The following is a 16,466-nucleotide window of genomic DNA, read 5'->3' as shown; positions in this document are numbered from 1 at the left end:
ACTTTTATAACTCCATACTTAAACATTTCTTGTCAAATTTCATCTACTCCTACTGGCTTTTCACATTTCAAGCTTTCAATGGCATTTTCTACTGTGCTGTTAATGATTGTTTCGTTTAGCAATTTTTCGAAGTAATTACTCCATACATCAAGGTTATTTTTTTTCACCAATTTTCATGTCACCTTTATCATCTCAAATTCCTTTTACAGTACTCTTTCCTCCATTTCTGAGCTTTTTCAATAGCCTCCAGAATAATTTGTCACCTTCTTGATATTTATTTTCTATGTTCTTACCAAAGTCTTCCCATGACTTTTGTTTAGCTAGTTTTACACAGTGTTAGCTTTCTTACATTTGTCTCTGTATTCTCTAAGAGCACAAGCTGATTATTTGACAGGAACTTTTGATATGCTTTCTTCTTTTCCTTCACTGCCTCTATAACCTCCTGTGTCCATGGTAGTTCTGATTTTTCTATCCTTGAAGACAACCTCACCACATGCCTCTCTAGCTGAATAAATGTTTTCTTCAGGGCTTGCCACTGAATCTCCAAGGTTTGGTTCCAGTCTCAAACTCTTTCATTTTTTCTTCAATATTATTATTATATGACACCTCCAGGAAGTGCAATGAGTGCAATGAAAGAAGACACTTACTCTACAACTCTCTGCGTCCACCACTCAATTCACCAACCAACTATAACAAACCGTAAGTTCAATCATCATCTACACCAGCGCTTCCCAAACTTATGAATGTAAAGGCCCCCTTGGAAAGATTAAAATATTTCACGGCCCCCATCGAAAAAAAAAAAAAAATCATAATACAGACATATATTATTATAATATTTAGTGTATTTATATTCAATACAAAACATACACAGCAAATATTGCAAAAATCAAATGCAGATATTACATTTTTAGCATCTTACATACACATTTGACTTAGTCTTAAAACATTTTAAATTTGTTTAAAATGTTTTAAGGCCTCCCTTAACAAACCTAATCGCCCCCAAGGGGGGCCACAGTTTGGGAAGTGCTGATCTACAATAACACCATTTATGGTCTATCACCACCACTAGGCATGATATCGAATCCGCAGCCTTTTGGCTGGAGAGCGGATATGTTCACCACTCGGCCAAACAAGCGGGCAGTATTGTTTGTGTATTTAAATCTACAGTTCACATCTGAGAGCTGCTCAACTTTCATTCGCTTAAAAACTTTCTTACATGTTCTTCTTTTCAATATGGAATTCAATTTTATCCTGCTCAAGACTAAATGGTGATCACTTCCAATTTCAAATCTTCTGTACACGCTAATGTCCTGCACAAGTGAGAAAACATCACTATCAAAAATAACATACTCAATGAGTTTCTTATTCCTTGCCTCCTATCCATGTGAATTTTTGCATATTTTCATGTTGGAACATTGCGTTAGTAAGCCAGCAAAGGTTGATCGATTGATACGGCCTCTGCTACTAACGGCTCGCAAAAAGTTAAACAAGTTTGAGTGCAGTTAGTAGTAGCAAGGGGTCAATCATTCGATGCTGTTGGCACACTCTCACTCGATGAGTCTTTGGACTCCCTGGAGGTGTCACATAATAATAATACTAATATATATGAATAATAACCTATCCATGTCCTGAGCAGAAATCCAACAGATAATTCCCATTATTATCAGTTTTGCTCTTTTCTCCAAAATATTTTTGCACATCTGACAATCATTTCTTACTCTGCTATTTAGATCCGCAACAAGCACCAACTTTTTCCTTTTTCATTGTGTTAGTTGAGTTCTTTAAGGCCTCAAAAAATTCCTCCACTTCTACCTTAGTAGAACCTTCTGTGGGACCATAGGCACAAATAATTGTCATTGTCCGATTCTCCAATCTGATATATGCCCACATCGCTATACTTGATATTGCCTGCCATTCAAGAAGATTAGCTCGTATTTAGTGTTCCATACTATAGTATAATACTATACTATAGCTTCTTTTTGCTGATTGTCATTGCCAGAATATAACATTTTATATTTATTGCGCAGAAAAATCTCACCAGATTTTGTTTTTTTGTTTCAGTCACCCTATTATGTCGAATTGATACTTCTCTAATTCCTCAGCTAGCTCCATTTCTTTGCCATTCAGGCTTCTTATGTTGATAGTAGCGATTATGAACTGTGGTGATGTTGAGTTGGGAAGTGTTTCAGGATTTGTTCCAGTAACTGACTTTTTGCTGTTCACCCTGGTTCTTTGGCGAAAAGAACAGGGGCCTTGTTTAACCAGGTGACGTCCCAGCTGGCTTGAAATTCTGTCATGTTGTACCATCATTTTACATTGTGATTTAAGCCAATAAGAATACAATTTGGTCAGCTAAATCCCAAATTACTAGCCCATCGTTGTTCATTCAGTATCCAGGTAGATACCTAACAGGGCACACTATGAGAAGGTGAAGAATGGGCATTAGGTCAGAAGCCCTGGTTGGTTCTCCATTCTTTTAAAGGCTATGTGAAGGTCTCCTCTCAGTGATACAGCTTTGATCAAGTCATTGATATTCAAAATCTCTGACCTCATTCAAGTGCTTTTTCAGTTTGTCCATAAATAAGGAGGAGATGCATGACAGGGAATAATCCCAAATGTATACAACAATGAAGAAATCGGCTGATTGAATGCAAGTCTTAACAATGTGCTTGTTATATTCATTTTGTTGGAAGATGGAAATCAGAAGTTAGATGATTAATGATGCTTCTTTCTCACTTATGTCTTTTCTATAGGTTCTCCTATGGTTTCTTGTCTGCTCAACTGGCATCCATGCCTGTTAAAAAATACAAAAATGCCCAACATCCTTTTTTCATTCAAAGTGCAAACCCAGTGAAAACTCACTTCTCATCTGCCTCTTTCACATCATTCTGCTTCTTTTCTCTGAAACAACCATCTTTAAAAATTAAAGAAACCAAGAAATTATATTCTTGGTTTAATCCTTTATCCAAGTATAAGCAAACAAAGTTTGCACCTGAAATAAGTAACTTCACGACTGGGCCACTCATATATAGAGGCTAATGACTTCACATCACTTGCCTTAGAATCCCATAATAAAAATCACATATCCTTACTGGGAAGGGTCACTACCCAGACCGGTTTCAACCTTTATTGTGGTCTTATCAGTGGGAGCCAGACCCAGAAGCAATACCAAGGTTGAAGTAATGCAGAAGTCATATTTCCATATACAAGCAGCCAAAAGGTATTCACCTTATTATTAAAAATACTCTGGATTAGCGATAGATTCCATTTGTTAAGGCTTAAGTGCTGTGAGGACATCATGTTATATTATCAGCACTGGGAAAGGATTAAAACTAACTTTAATGCTTCCAATATTTCGTCTGTCACTGAGACATCTTCAGGGATTACAAATAACTTTTGTTACACCACACTGAAATGCAATACAATACTAAGTGAAATGCGTGGGTGACTCTGTTATATTATATTATACGTGGGTGATGTTATATTATCAGCACTGGGAAAGGATTAAAACTAACTTTAATGCTTCCAATATTTCGTCTGTCACTGAGACATCTTCAGGGATTACAAATAACTTTTGTTACACCACACTGAAATGCAATACAATACTAAGTGAAATGCGTGGGTGACTCTAAAGTCCTAGCTAGGTGGCGTGCCCTCTATGGGCATTTGTACGTGGTCTAGGATGTAACGCGGGATCTCTGATAATTAATGTTTCCCAAATTATGGGAAGTTTTATGCAACTGTATTTATTCAAATTCGGTTGATTTCTGAGCACTGCTGCAGATTCTAAAAACAGTCTTTCTCTTTTTGAATTTACTATGGTGGAGCATGGTAGTTTTTCTCCAGGAGAAAATCTACAATCCTGCAGGTTGTATCCAAAACATGGTCTGCAAAGCCAGATTGACCATAGTCTTGATTGCATATGTATGATTTGCGTTCTTCAAACCGGATAGTAGCTGATCTACCTGTCTGTCCAAAGTAAGCCAGCTTGCAGGAAGAGGGTACTCTATATACTCCAGGCACCGAGATGGAGGGAGCTGATCTTTGGTGGAACGGATAAGAGTAGTAAGTTTAAGTGGGGCTTAAATGCTATGTGGAGGCTGTACTTTTTTTAAGGACTTGGCTATTTTTTCTGATGTGCTGCAGATGTAGGGTATGGTGATGCCATTGACTGGCAAATGGGGGAGGAACTGGTTATTTTTTTTAATTCTGTAATCATTGTAGCCATTGGATAGGATGGTGTTATGTATATGGTTGAGTTTGGTTGAAAGGGTGGTTCCACTGGAACAAAGCTTGTGGACTCTATTGGTTAGAGTTGTAATAATGCCATATTGTTGAGAGGGGTGGTGGTGGAAGAGTTTGTGAATGCATCTGCCTGTGTGAGTAGGTTTTCTATATACAGAGAAGGAATGTTTACCATTAAGAATGCATGTTGTTAAGGTGTCTAGGAAGGGTAAACTATTGTTATTTTCCTTTCCCATCATAAACTGTATTCTTTGATGTAGGCTATTAAGGTGACTGAGGAAGGAGTCTAATGTGTCTGGGCCATGAGGCCAAATAGAGAACAGGTGAAAGAGTTTGTGAATGTATCTGCCTGTGTGAGTAGGTTTTATATATACAGAGAAGGAATGTTTACCATTAAGAATTCATGTTGTTAAGGTGTCTAGGAAGGGTAAACTATTGTTATTTTCCTTTCCCATCATAAACTGTATTCTTTGATGTAGGCTATTAAGGTGACTGAGGAAGGAGTCTAATGTGTCTGGGCCATGAGGCCAAATAGAGAACAGGTGAAAGAGTTTGTGAATGTATCTGCCTGTGTGAGTAGGTTTTCTATATACAGAGAAGGAATGTTTACCATTAAGAATTCATGTTGTTAAGGTGTCTAGGAAGGGTAAACTATTGTTATTTTCCTTTCCCATCATAAACTGTATTCTTTGATGTAGGCTGTTAAGGTGACTGAGGAAGGAGTCTAATGTGTCTGGGTCATGAGGCCAAATAGAGAACAAATCAGCTACATATCTTAGCCAGATAGAAGGTTTGAGAGAGGTTGAGTCTATGGCTCGTTTTTCAAAATTTTCCATGTAGAAATTGGCCAGAGGGGGGTGAGAAACCCATAGCAGTTCCCTCTCTCTCTGTTTGTAGTTCTTCAAAAAATAACTAGAATTGATGACAAAGGAAAATAACTAAAATATCAGAAGGAAGAATGTTTTTTAAGAGTGTTAAGGTGTCATTTAAGGGAATATTGGTAAACAATGAGGTGATCTCAAAGCTTACCAATATGTCTGTACTAATTAAAGTTAGATTTTCAATTAAGGTTTTAAACTAGATAGTTTTTTGCATAAGATTTGGTAAGACCAGTGGGGGGGGGTGTCAGAGAGTTAGCTGCTTTGACAGTTTGTAGCAAGGTGCATCAGTGGCATCTATAGGTATTGGGGGGGGGGATGAGAACTGAAAGGTTTGAGTTTTTTTGTAATGTCCGATGGCCAGGAGGATACTTTTTAAAATAAGTTTTTTTTTATTTTTTACTTGAGTTTTGAACTACATCCCACTAGAAGATGTGGGATCATGTTCTAGTGGGATGTAGGTAGAGCGATCTAGGAAAATAATTTCCATTTTTTGATTATATTCTGTGGAGTTAAGGGCTACTGTGGCATTACCCTTATCCACTCTGGTGGTGATGATACTTTTTTCTTTCCATAATTTTCTGAGTGCAGCAAGTTGTCTGGAAGATAAATTACTTTTTGGATGTGACAACTGGGCGAGGATGTTGGCGATGTCAAGTCTGATATTATTGGCTATTTCCGGCACTAAGCGACAGATTCTGGGTTTCGATGTTGTACATTATATCTAGCACCAACACTTCTTTCAGTGCCATGGCAAAATTGTGGCCGAGGCTTAGGACACTGGCGACATCTTCGTTGAGTCTTTTTGATGATAGACCGACTACTGTCTGGAGCAGTTGAACTTGCAGTAGTAGTTTCGATTTACACAGGTTGTTAAACTTTTTGATGTGCTTATTTTTTATTTTTTGGAATTCTTTCTGTGTGGAAGTTTCTGAAAAGTCCAAGAGAAAGCCCAAAGTTCAGGGTTGCGTATAGCAGAGAGCTCTGATTGTAATGAGCTGATGGTGGCGTTCATCGTGGAGAAGCTGGTGTGTGTGTTGTGGCAATCTGCTCTCGTAATAGTGCCAGACTGGCATGTTTATATATATGGAGGGCCTTTTTTTGAATGAAATTTGATTTTTAGTTTAACACAGTTAGGTATCACTCGTGTCCCGACATCTTTTTAAAAAGGACAGGCAATTTAATTGCCTAGATTTGTGTAGTTTTAACTTACCGTATTGTATTGATTTGCATGCTATTTCTTCACCATGAATAATTAGAATCCGTGTGTTGAGGCTTAAGTCAGGACATCATGGTGGAGGCTTAATGTCATATTATCAGCACTGGGAAAGGATTAAAACTAATTTTATTGCTTTCGATATTTCATCTCAGACATCTTGAGGGATTACGATCAACTTGTGTTACAACACACTCAAATACAATACTAAGTGAAACACATGGGCGACTCTAAAGCCCTATCTAGGTGGTGCTCTCTCTATGGGCTCCTTGTGTAGAGGCTTACAAAGTACCCTGTTCCTGTAAGCTTGCGTACTTTGGACAGACAGGCAGATCAGCATCCATCCGCCTGGAGGAACACAAGTCGTACATCGTTAAACACAACTATGGCCATTCAGGCTTGGATGACCATGTTTTGGACACCACCCACAGAGTATCATGGAAGAAAACCACCATGCTCCACCACAGCAAATTCAAAAAAGAGAGACTTTTCTTAGAAGCAGCAGCAGATCTCAGAAACCAACCAAATCTTAACAAATACGGTTGCATTAAGCTTCCGAAGATTTGGGAAATACTCATCACCAGAGGTCCCACCTTACATTCCAGGCCACCTACTACTGCCCTTAGAGGGCGCTCCACCTAGATAGGACTTTATTGTCACCCACGTGGTTGGGCTTAGTATTGTAAGTTTTTGTGTGCATGTTACATTAATTGTCTTTGTAATCCCCGTAGATGTCCTAGTGACTAGGACGAAATATAGGAAGTATTAAATTCTATTTTAATTCTTTTTGAGTGTTGTAAAAAATCCATTAAACCTCCAACATAATCTCTCTATGGGCATTTGTAGGTGGCCTAGGATGTAACGTGGGATCTCTGATAATTAATGTTTCCCAAATTTTGGGAAGTTTTATGCAACCGTATTTATTCAAATTCAACTGATTTCTGAGTGCCACCACAAATTCTAAAAACAGTCTTTCTTTTTTGAATTTACTATGGTGGAGTATGGTGATTTTTCTCCTGGAGATCCTGTGGGTTGTATATCCAAAACATGGTTTGCAAGGCCAGATTGGCCATAGTCATGATTGCAGATGTATGATTTGTGTTTTTCTAACTGGAGGGTAGATGAAAAACCTTTAGCTTTTTTTTTTCTTTAGTTTTTTATACCTTGAATTTTATCCATTATATCTATAATTTTGAACAAGAAATTGGCAATCCATATGAATACTGAGTAAAATCATGAATATTTTTATACCAGTCATCCATTATCATACTGTACCTTCTATTTCCTGTGCTTTATTCATGAATTTTTATACCACCGATTTTTATTTAGCATGTTCATATCTCGGTTTTTATGCATTATTTTTCCATTTTATTTTATATTCCAAGTTTTATTTGTTAATTTCATATCTTTTAAAAAGAATTTTTTTTTTCACCCAAACAATTTATCCCATTTTAAAGATAAATTTACTATACAAGTTAATCTAGTTTCCACACTAGAAGTTTAGCCTACCTTGGTAGTATAAATTCTAGTGTGGAAATTATCTAGTTTCCACATTTATAAAATTTTAACCACATTTCATGACAAAATCATTAATCAATCATAGCCAAATACTGTTGACTAAAGTAAGGGTGCTCCATAACATAAAGAGCTTGCTTATACATTCTTATGTTTAAAAAAAAGAATGAACAACATAAACCTAATGTTCAGAATACCACTTAGCAATATTTAAACATTTTAAAAAAACTAAAGAATGTCATCAGGTCAAAGAGGATATGAATGACATGAAGAATTATTCGTCTTATCCTCTTTTGGAGGAACGGGGAGGGGGGGGGGATCATTCTAAAAAGAAGCCTAAACTTAAATTATAAAAATTGAAGAGCACTTACCTGTAAACATTATTCACACTCATTGGCACAGTCACGATTACAGTACCAACTATGAAAATAAAATAAATCTCTTAACAATGCTTTAATACAGATATGTTTTTTTACCAGTTAAAAAAAAATAATAATAAATAAATAAAAATTAAAAATTGGGAAGTTAACAAAAATTATAAATTAAATTTATAAAATTTATTCAAATATATTATTTCAGCAGTTGTAGTTAACAAAAATTACAGGAAAAATTAATCCATTCCAATCTATAGAGATTTCACTATAAATATAGTCCTTGAATAAATAAACTAATTAAATATGAGGGCAAGTCTGGAAGTTCTGATAAACACCTAGAACAAAATTATATTAAAGCAACTGATATAACACAAGATAGAACATGCTAGTAGCAGTGCTATGAAGTTATGTTCTTATATTTTTATATTCTCATATGCTCTTTCATGTGGTTATATCAGTTGCTTTAATATAATTATTGTTCTAGGTGTTTATAAAAACTTTCCAGATCACCCTCATACATGGCACAGAACGACATGTTAAGATTGTGGCTAATTTTTCTTTGTCATCATATCTAGGTTACGTGGAGACGGAGAGACAGTTGAAAAGATCCAACATTGGATAACCAAGATGATATAGTTGATGGAAATTTGAATACAAAGACAGACTGAAGGTATGCTGTAAAATCTTACATGGTTAATGTTGTATCATATTCACTTTTTGAAGTTGTTAACTGGATGGAAAATTATATATATTCACACATTGATACTGTTAAGTAGTATTTCTTTGTCAGTTCCCAAGCAGCATTTATTTCCCTTCCACTCAACACCTTCCATGCTATAGCTACAAGCTGTCTCCTAAGACTGTCATAATCACCAACCTTTTACTTCCACATATATCCTTTCCTCGCAGAAACCTTCATATGGCTAGCCCCAACTATAGATAGAGAGCAGATTACCTAGATAGGATTTTGTTACAAACATGTTCCATTATGTATTGTGTTGTCTTTGTGTATGTGTGTGTATGTTACAAGTGTTATTTGTACTTTCTGAAGATGTCTCAATGACTGAGACGAAATATTCGAAGCATTAAAATTAGTTTTTAATCCTTTCCTAGTGCTGTCATTCTCCAACATGATGTCCTCCCAGCACTTAAGCCTTAACACATGGATATGAGCAAGGTTCTTGGATTATGTAATCCTTAGCCAACCTGCAGTACTAATATTAACGCACCATAGATTTACAGTCTTTCACAGGTGAGATTATAAAATAACACTTGCAACATATTTTGTATCCACCTGGGAGTTTTTCATTAAGGGTATGTCACTTTTGGAGATTTTACTAAGAACTAGGGTTTCATTTTCTTAAGCATGACTAATGGCATATTCTCAAAGTAATACGTCAGCAAGATTAGAAATTGCATAATTATATTCTGAGATTATAACAGATCCTTTTTTATGAATGTGGTTCAGGAATCTGTGATCTTCAGAAGTTGTTCTTAGATTTTTCTTTTTTTGGTAGTGATTTAGCAACAGTTGTTAGAAAGTCTTTTTGTTTTGTTTTGCAAACTATACCCCTTCCACTGACATGTATTGGAAACAAAGATAAAATGGATGGTATATCAACATTTTACTTCTTATCATCAAAATTATCCTTACAAAAATTGGTATGATCAGAACATCGCAACATCCGACTAATTTTTGTACAAGATAAATGAATAAATAAATAAAGCAGAAGTAACTCACCTTCTATAACAACTATTACTGAATTGCTACAGAAAAGAAAAGTGGTGAAGTTATATGCAAGGATAGAAAAAATTAGAACTCCATGGTGGACACAGTAAGTTAAAGAAGCAGTGAAGGAAAAGAAGAAAGCATATCAAAAGTTCCTAGCAAATAAGTCAGCTTGTGTTCTTAGAGAATACAGAGACAAATGTGAGAAAGCTAAAACGGTGTAAAACTAGCTAAACAAAAGTCATGGGAGGACTTTGGCAAGAACATAGGGAAAAAATATCAAGAAGGTGGCAAAATATTCTGGAGGTTGTTGAAGAAGCTTAGAAATGGAGGAAAGACTGCTGTAAAAGGAGTTAGACATGATAAAGGTGACATGAAAACAGGAGAAAAAGATATCCTAGAAGTATGGAGTAATTACTTCGAAAAATTGCTAAATGCAACAAGCAGTGATAGCACAGTGGTAAAAACACTCAACAGGCATACAGTTGGGAATACATATCCATATTTGAAGTAGAAAAAGCAATGAAAGGCTTGAAATGTGGAAAGGCAGCAGGAGTAGATGATATACAACCAGAAAAGCTGAAGTATGGTGGTACAAAAGTCTTACAGTGGCTGCATTGCATAGTTCAGAATGCCTGGACAGAGGAACGAATTCCCGACGATTGGAGTAGAGCTCTCATAGTACCCATATGTAAAAAGGGAAATAAAACTGAATGTGAGAATTACAGAGGTATTTCCCTACTGAGTGTTCCTGGTAAGATTTATGCAAGTATACTTGAGAAACGGTTGAGAAGAATTGTGGAAGAAAAGCTTGGTGAAGAACAAGCTGGAATCAGGTCAAATAGAGGCTAAAGATCAGATCTTCACTTTACGACAAACAGTGGAGAAATCATGGGAATATAACAAAGATCTGTATTTAAGTTTGTCGATTTGGAAAAGGCATATGACGAGGTGCCAAGAGAGAAGCTATTCAATAAGCTACAGCTATATGGTGTTAATTATATCAAGCAATACTTAGTCTTTATTTGAGTTGTAAGTCAGCAGTTAGAATTGAAGGAAGTACAGGAAGATGGTTTAATGTTAAATCTGGTGTGAGACAAGGATGCACATTATCCCCTCTGTTATTCATTATCTATATGGATCACATTATGAAGGAAAGTGGTATTAAACCTGATATCAAAATTGGAGATGTTAATGTCAGCTCTTTGCTTTATGCGGATGATGCTATACTTCTAAATAAATCCGCTACAAGTCTGCAAGATTCTCTGACTAAATTGAATAGCTGTTGTAATAGATATGGTATGAAGGTCAGCAATAAAAAGACAAAGACAATGAAAATAGGCAGAATCATTGAAAATGTCAACTGTGTTGTGAATGGAGAACCTGTGGAACAAGTAAAACATTTCAGCTACTTAGGCACGATTTTAGTGAAGATGGTAAATTAAATATAGAAATAGACAACAGAATCATCAAAGCTGGTATGGTAGGAAGTCAATTGAACAAATTCATATGGAATAAGAGAGAAATTAGTCGGAACACTAAATTAGCTGTATACAAGACAGTGTTCAAACCAGTTTTAACTTATGGATCTGAGAGCTGGGTCAGAAGTAAAACACTTGACCAAAGACTACTAGAGTCCGCAGATATGAGGGTCCCGAGAAAAATTAGAGGCATGAACAGATGGCATCAATGGCAATATCATATTAAAAACAAGGATATTAAGAACTTGAAATTGTCAGCATCCAGGAATGCGTTAGCAGAGCTAATCTCAGGTGGTATGGTCACTTAAATAGAATGGGCGCAGAAAGATTAGCAAAACAAGTATTCTCTGCCAGGTTTGCAGGAAAATGACCCCGAGAAAAACCAAGATATAGGTGGATTGATATGGTACAAAGTGCCTTAGACGATAGAAATATAAGATCTGATAATGTTGGAGTCTTGACAAGTAACAGACTGATCTGGAGGAAAATTGTAGATAGGAAGTTAGTAATGATGTAAATTTTTCATGCAGTACTATAATATATCCTGTACACCCCTTGAGGGTACCTGGCAGGAATTTGATGATGATGATGAAGAAAAAAACTTAAGAATACTGGCTAATTTGTAAAACTGTACCAAAGAGTATTGTGTCCACTGAAGACCAAGAAATATCTTAAATGAACAGCTGCATTCCATTTAGGATAGAATATCATTATGAGAATTTTCAAAGAATCTATAGAATCATCCTATCACATGGTGCCATTAAACAGAAGCATGGAATCAAACTACATAATATTCCAAAGACTGAATAAATAAAACACTACTGCAAGTTAATATATGGACTTAGGCTATGAGAAATCTTATTTGCACAGACTATGACAATCAAACCATGAAGCTCACATGAATGATACTTAATATCAACTGTCATCATGATGGCTTAAAATACTCTTGCATAGAAAGTAAAAAAAAAATGTTGTTTATATTCTCTGTGTGTGTTTTCTAATAGCTTTTTTTTTTACTTTCTATGCAAGAGTATTTTAAGATATCATGATGACAGTTGATATTAAGTATCATTCATGTGAGCTTCATGGTTTGATTGTCATAGTCTGTGCAAATAAGATTTCTCATAGCCTAAGTCCATTCATTTTGGCATCTACCAGTCATGCAGATGCCAAAATAAATATCTGATGAAACTCACTGACTCACAGTTATGTTACTTGTTTTGTTTATTCATTTTCATTTATTTATTCACTCAATTTCATTCATTTATTTCTTTCAAGAAAAAGTCCAACTAACATGTTCGCACTGGGCTGTGTAGTGCCATATTTCCCACCACTTAGCACAAGATATATCCCTAAGTGGATGTGTTAAAGTTCAAAATATTTGAATATGTCCTAGAGTGCATAATATAATATATCCTAGGTCTAATAACTTAGCATACAGACAGGCAATAGAATCTGTTAACATCTGCCATGAAGCTCATAAAAACTACTCACTACGATCATTATGGCAAGGTAGGATCAAGCAGATCATGCTTTTTGATATCCAATCACGCAAATTGAAATGGATGACTAGTACTACTACAATAAGTGTAGAGAACAGATTTTGTGGTATGGAGTGATGAGTCCTTGGACTCCATGGAGGTATTATATAATAATAATACTAACAACAGAAGTTTCTACAACTCTTAAGATTGAGTGACCCATTTTGAGAGTCGGCAAGCTATGAAGCATTCACCTAATTGGAATATGTATAATTGCATTAATTTACCAAAAAAATTAGGAGGCAGTCATTTTAAGAATTACCTATAACATAAGAACTATAAATTTCTTCCTTTTATTCTACCTTCGATGTCCTTTATAGGACATTAGTTCTTTTTGTTACAATTTGAGGTTTTCTGTAACTATCTGATGAAGTATACTGTGAATAGTGACAGGTATTTCTGTGCTCCAAGGATGCTAGTTTGAAATCAAGTGAAATATTAGAAGTTGAAAAATTTGATGTTTTATGCTCTTTTGGTGTTGTTCATACTGCTAATTATACAGGATGTCTATGAAGTTCAAGATTTAAGTAAAATTTTAATGATTCATTTGTTTGAATTTCTTCCTTTCATTTTCCAGGTGATAAACCTACACGATACTGAATAGCTCCAATTGGATATAAGGTCAATTGTATTCTCTGGGCTGAAGTCAGTATTATCCATCAGAAGAAAATTTAAGACTCATTACAAAAGGAAGTAAGTATGGATGAATGCATTTAAAGAGATGGTTCCATAAATGATAAGCAATATATTGGAAGACTTGGGATAAACAATGAGACCATTCTCTCTGTTGGGCAATCTTTTACAAACAAACAGTATATCAAACTTTGCTGACATTAGGTATTTCTAAAGCAACACATAAAATTCTCAAAACAAAATTACATCAGTAAGCACACATGATTCAAGTCCACCACACACACACAGTTGGAAAAGACTACAGTGCAAGATTAACTCCCTACTATCATTTTATTCATGTACTTGAAAATAAATGCTTAATTTGTTGATAATTTATTGCTCAGTGCTATAGTAACATTTCACAGCAATAAGGTTATTATTATTGCATGGGTATTGTCTCCATGGAATCAGCATACATTACAGGAGACCAATTGTGCACACAATTCTTATCGCACCTCTCCTTAAACTCATTCACTGAAGAAGCACCTATAACTACCTCTGGCAGATGCATTCCACATATTCACCACCCTACAAGAAAAAAACCAATCCTAACACCCTTGCTAACGATTCTCTTATACTATTTCCAGGGGTGGTCTATTCTCTCTTTTCCTTCCACATATTGAAAATAAATCTCCAGTGTCAACCTAAAAAAAACCCTTTAATAACTTATATGCTTCTATCATATCCTCACTTTTTTGCTTTATATATAAGCTTGATGAATACAAATGAACATAATAATAAAAAAATATATATTAATGTAAAAAGAGACATCTGTTTATTTACTTGTATATGATGAACTATAGTGGCATTTCAAACTTCACAAAAATTGTTTCACATATCAACATTTTGTAGTCTGACATTTTTGCTCCCCATATAATCCACATATTATATGCACTGGCAATCTGCACTGAATGCAGATGTGTACAGTTGTGCATTCTTCTAAGCATATTGCAAATTTTAGTTTGATCAGTTTCTGCATTTCAATTTTAATTTGTACCTACTGCAGAAAATTTAAAGTTTTCCTCTTATTCATTTTTTTTTTTATTGGAAAAACTATTTGCATTTTGAAGGCTTTCAAAAGCTTTGTTTAAATCTTCGTCTTTCATACTCTGAAATATATCTTTAGATAATATTGAAGTATAATGGTTTTGATATACCAAATAAAAAATAGGTTTGATATACCAAAGGTATGTAGACAAAGCTGCCTTTGGTACAGTGTCAGACATTGCTTCATAGGGAGTCCTTTTAAAACCCAAGTGGCATGATCTATTTTTCATAAAGTTGATGAATGACAGTGCCATCTCCATTTATTTATACTATTAGCTTGCATCCATGTTACCAATATATTTTCAATATCCTGTGTTTCTCTTTCCAAACTACACTGACTTTGGTTGTTCCTTATGCCATGCAGAGTTTTCAAATCTGAATACATATCTTTCATGCTTTCTATTATTTAATTTGAAAATTCTCTACCATTATCAGATAAGAGAATTCTGGACTGTCCAAATGGTAAAAATACATCAAGTATTAGCATGCAACTTTCCCTGTCTGTTTAATATCTGTTTTAGCACTACACATTTCACTAAACAGTTTTGATATACCATCACAACCAAATATATGGATTACTTCCATCAGAGTGTGATCGAAAAATCTATTAACCTTCTTACCAGCTGAGGTGGATGAAATATCCAGACCAGTATAGCATTTTGCATGGATCAAAACTTCACCGGCATTCTACCTTTTATCATGCCATTACCTCCCTCTGCCATTAATCCCTTTACGGCTATTTTAGAGCCATTAGTGGATTAACTGTTAGTGAGAGACCTTTGTGTCACCTGTCTTTACGTGTACTATTTTACTTGGAATTTCCTTTACTGTCCTAAGATATCTGACCTTTTTTTGCCTCACAATTGATTTATTGTATCTCTTCCCAAAGACGAATTTCACATGTGCAAAAATAATCAATTGTGAAATGACCACCAATCAGCATTTGCAATGAATCTATTTAGTAATGGTAACTTTGCTGTATTTTATTCTTCAAATCAGTACAACGGAAAAGTTGCACTGGTGTTGTTCTTTCACTTTACTCACAATATAGAAATAATTTTTTTTGCGAATTTTCAAATATTTGCATTGAAAATATTATGTCACATATTTATATTTTTAAATAATATTTATTGAAATAAACATGACCTTTTTCTTTCTTTCCTAGCAAAATACCACTATATGGATCACCACATTTAAGTTTTAGAAAACGAATTTTTTTTTATTTTTATTATTATTATTTTTTTATGAACAACAAATGATGTTAAATTGCATTACTCGGTTTCCAATTGTGGATCTTATTTTTAGTACCAAAAATTTATATCCAATGATATTTTAGTAGGGATACTTCACCTTCGTCTTTTTTTTTTTTTTTTTTTTTTTTGTAGGATACACATTACGATAATATCCAGTGCGTAACCACCGTAAATATGTTGAAAATATTGTATAATATGAAGGATATCATATATGGAATGATTCAAAATTTATGCACATTTTGAAGATTTTCTAATACCCCCCCCCCGCGCACAATCCTCTCCTGGAATTCAATTACATAACTACTCTAAATTTCTACAGTTTTGAAATATTACTATAATATTACTTCATTTTACCCGTTTTGACAAAAGAAATAAGGCAATAATATTGTTGTACCGTGAAGCTTCTAATTCTGTACTATTTCTTTGCAATCTAAAATAAGCTGTTCTACTGTCTGCTGAAATTATTTGAAATTTTAGAAATACTATGCTATATTTTCACCATGTAAAACTGTTTA

General features: G+C 34.8%; 1 protein-coding gene across 1 annotated transcript in view; it reads right to left on the bottom strand.

Moving 5' to 3' along the window:
• LOC150101012 (ethanolaminephosphotransferase 1-like) overlaps nucleotides 1-16,466 on the bottom strand; it is a 240,020-nt gene that overhangs the window by 67,967 nt on the left and 155,587 nt on the right. The window contains exon 8 of the mRNA XM_090402145.1: nucleotides 8,226-8,274. Within this exon, the coding sequence (XP_090258271.1) occupies nucleotides 8,226-8,274 (49 nt within the window). The remainder of the gene's footprint in view (nucleotides 1-8,225; nucleotides 8,275-16,466) is intronic.

The sequence above is a fragment of the Typopeltis vanoorti genome, chromosome 12, assembly GCF_054136105.1.
Source record: "Typopeltis vanoorti isolate ZY-2024b chromosome 12, IOZ_Tvanoo_1.0, whole genome shotgun sequence".
NCBI lineage: Eukaryota > Metazoa > Arthropoda > Arachnida > Uropygi > Thelyphonidae > Typopeltis > Typopeltis vanoorti.
The sequence above is the reverse complement of the archived record's forward strand: the minus strand, read 5'-3'. Positions and strand labels throughout refer to the sequence as shown.